Source organism: Helianthus annuus, chromosome 11 (genome assembly GCF_002127325.2).
Source record: "Helianthus annuus cultivar XRQ/B chromosome 11, HanXRQr2.0-SUNRISE, whole genome shotgun sequence".
Lineage (NCBI taxonomy): Eukaryota > Viridiplantae > Streptophyta > Magnoliopsida > Asterales > Asteraceae > Helianthus > Helianthus annuus.
In genome coordinates, this window is record NC_035443.2 from 5,469,267 (window position 1) to 5,470,928 (window position 1,662).

The following is a 1,662-nucleotide window of genomic DNA, read 5'->3' on the forward strand; positions in this document are numbered from 1 at the left end:
CTCTTTCTCAATAAGGTTTAGTTCACACACATTGATAAAATCATCAAACACACACACACACAACACAAAACACACCCCTTTTCAATATCACTTTTCTCCACATCTCCCAGTCTTCCCTCATTAAATCCTTCAGTTAACAGTTTAACACTCACACACATTCACATCCTCACTCCATTACTCATCAGTCTATCCACAAATGGGCTGTGGTCACATCCCCAAATCATTACATGTTTTTACCATTTCTCTTCTCTTTTTCTTGATTCCATTCACAACCCAACTCAGATCTTTTGCTCAAGGTAAATGGGTGTCACTCACTTTCTCTCAAAACCACATAAAAATTTCATATTTTTTTTATAATTTTCACCCAAGATCACACTTTCTAGCATTATTTTACTCACCTTTTCTCATTTATGGCAGGTAGAATGTTGGAGAAACCACCCACTAATTCTCAGGTAACCCCTCAAGCCCTCAAATTTATCAGTTTTATTATCTTTTTTTTTTTTTTGGAACGACAAATTTCTTGTGTTAGGCCATCGCACTCCCTAAACTGGAGAGCCCGTTGCCCCACTGCAACCAGACTATGTTGTCTTAGTTTTATTATCTTTTTGCAAAGCTTTTTGGTTAGATTCAATTAATATGCCAAAACAACCTACGAGCAAGTGGCAGGTAAACGGACAACAAGCTGGGCTGTAACGGCGCAACCCCTTTTTGGTTTAAACTTGATGAACATTTATATATATATTTTTTATTTATGAAGGTGGAGGTGGAGATAGAGAAGATGATACTAAGAGGACAAATAGGATCAAGACCACCAAGATGTGAAAGAAAATGTGGCTCTTGTGGTCATTGTGAGGCCATACAAGTGCCTACAACCCCACATATCAAGGCTGCAATAGATGGAGTCAAGAACCCTACAGTGGGAGCCACAGAGGCATATGCAAGAGGTGATTATAGCTCAAACTACAAGCCCATGAGTTGGAAGTGCAAATGTGGGAGCTATATCTTTAACCCATGAGTTTTATAATTCTACATTGGTTAATAGGATAGGTGTACATATAGGAGTGAGAGCAGTTCTTCAAGATCCTCTTGAGTAGATTCTTTGGTTTTATTTGTTCACATTTGAATCGATTTTTAAATAAAAAAATTTGTTGGTTTTTATTAATTTAAAAAAAATGATAGTTAAAGTTGGCTCTTCAACAATTTCCGCAAGTCGAATTAACTAATTTGCTTTGGTTTAGACGGTAACCAGTTGATTTGTTATGAACATGTGTAGTGGATGAGGAAATTAATTAAAAAATGCATTTCACATCAGTGTCACGTAGTCACTAGGTTTTTACTGAGTAATTCATAAACTTGTGTAGTAGTTTTAACAAAAAATAAAATTAAAAAATAAAAATAAAATGTGTAATTGGTTGATTGTGGGTAGACCCAATCTCTCACACTCCTAACGTCCGCCATGGTAGTGGTAGAGAGCCCCTTGACGCCACCCTTTGCTTTGTTCGTAATGGTGCTGGTGACGTGGAGGCGGTGGTGCCTCCACTACACTTTAGTCTTTTTCCAAGAGGGGATGTTTTGTGTATTACTTTACATTTTACATTTTTTGACACCAAATATTACTCAGTATATTTTACACTAATTACTCTAAAATACTTATCTTTAAGA

General features: G+C 36.5%; 1 protein-coding gene across 1 annotated transcript; it reads left to right on the top strand.

Annotated features, from left to right (window-relative positions):
• LOC110891660 (EPIDERMAL PATTERNING FACTOR-like protein 2) lies at positions 1-1,162 on the top strand. Its single transcript, XM_022139310.2, has 3 exons — positions 1-296; positions 418-452; positions 758-1,162. The coding sequence occupies exons 1-3, from the start codon at positions 197-199 to the stop codon at positions 1,013-1,015; spliced, it is 393 nt and encodes a 130-aa protein (XP_021995002.1). The 5' UTR covers positions 1-196; the 3' UTR covers positions 1,016-1,162.
• Positions 1,163-1,662: the final 500 nt, after the last annotated feature.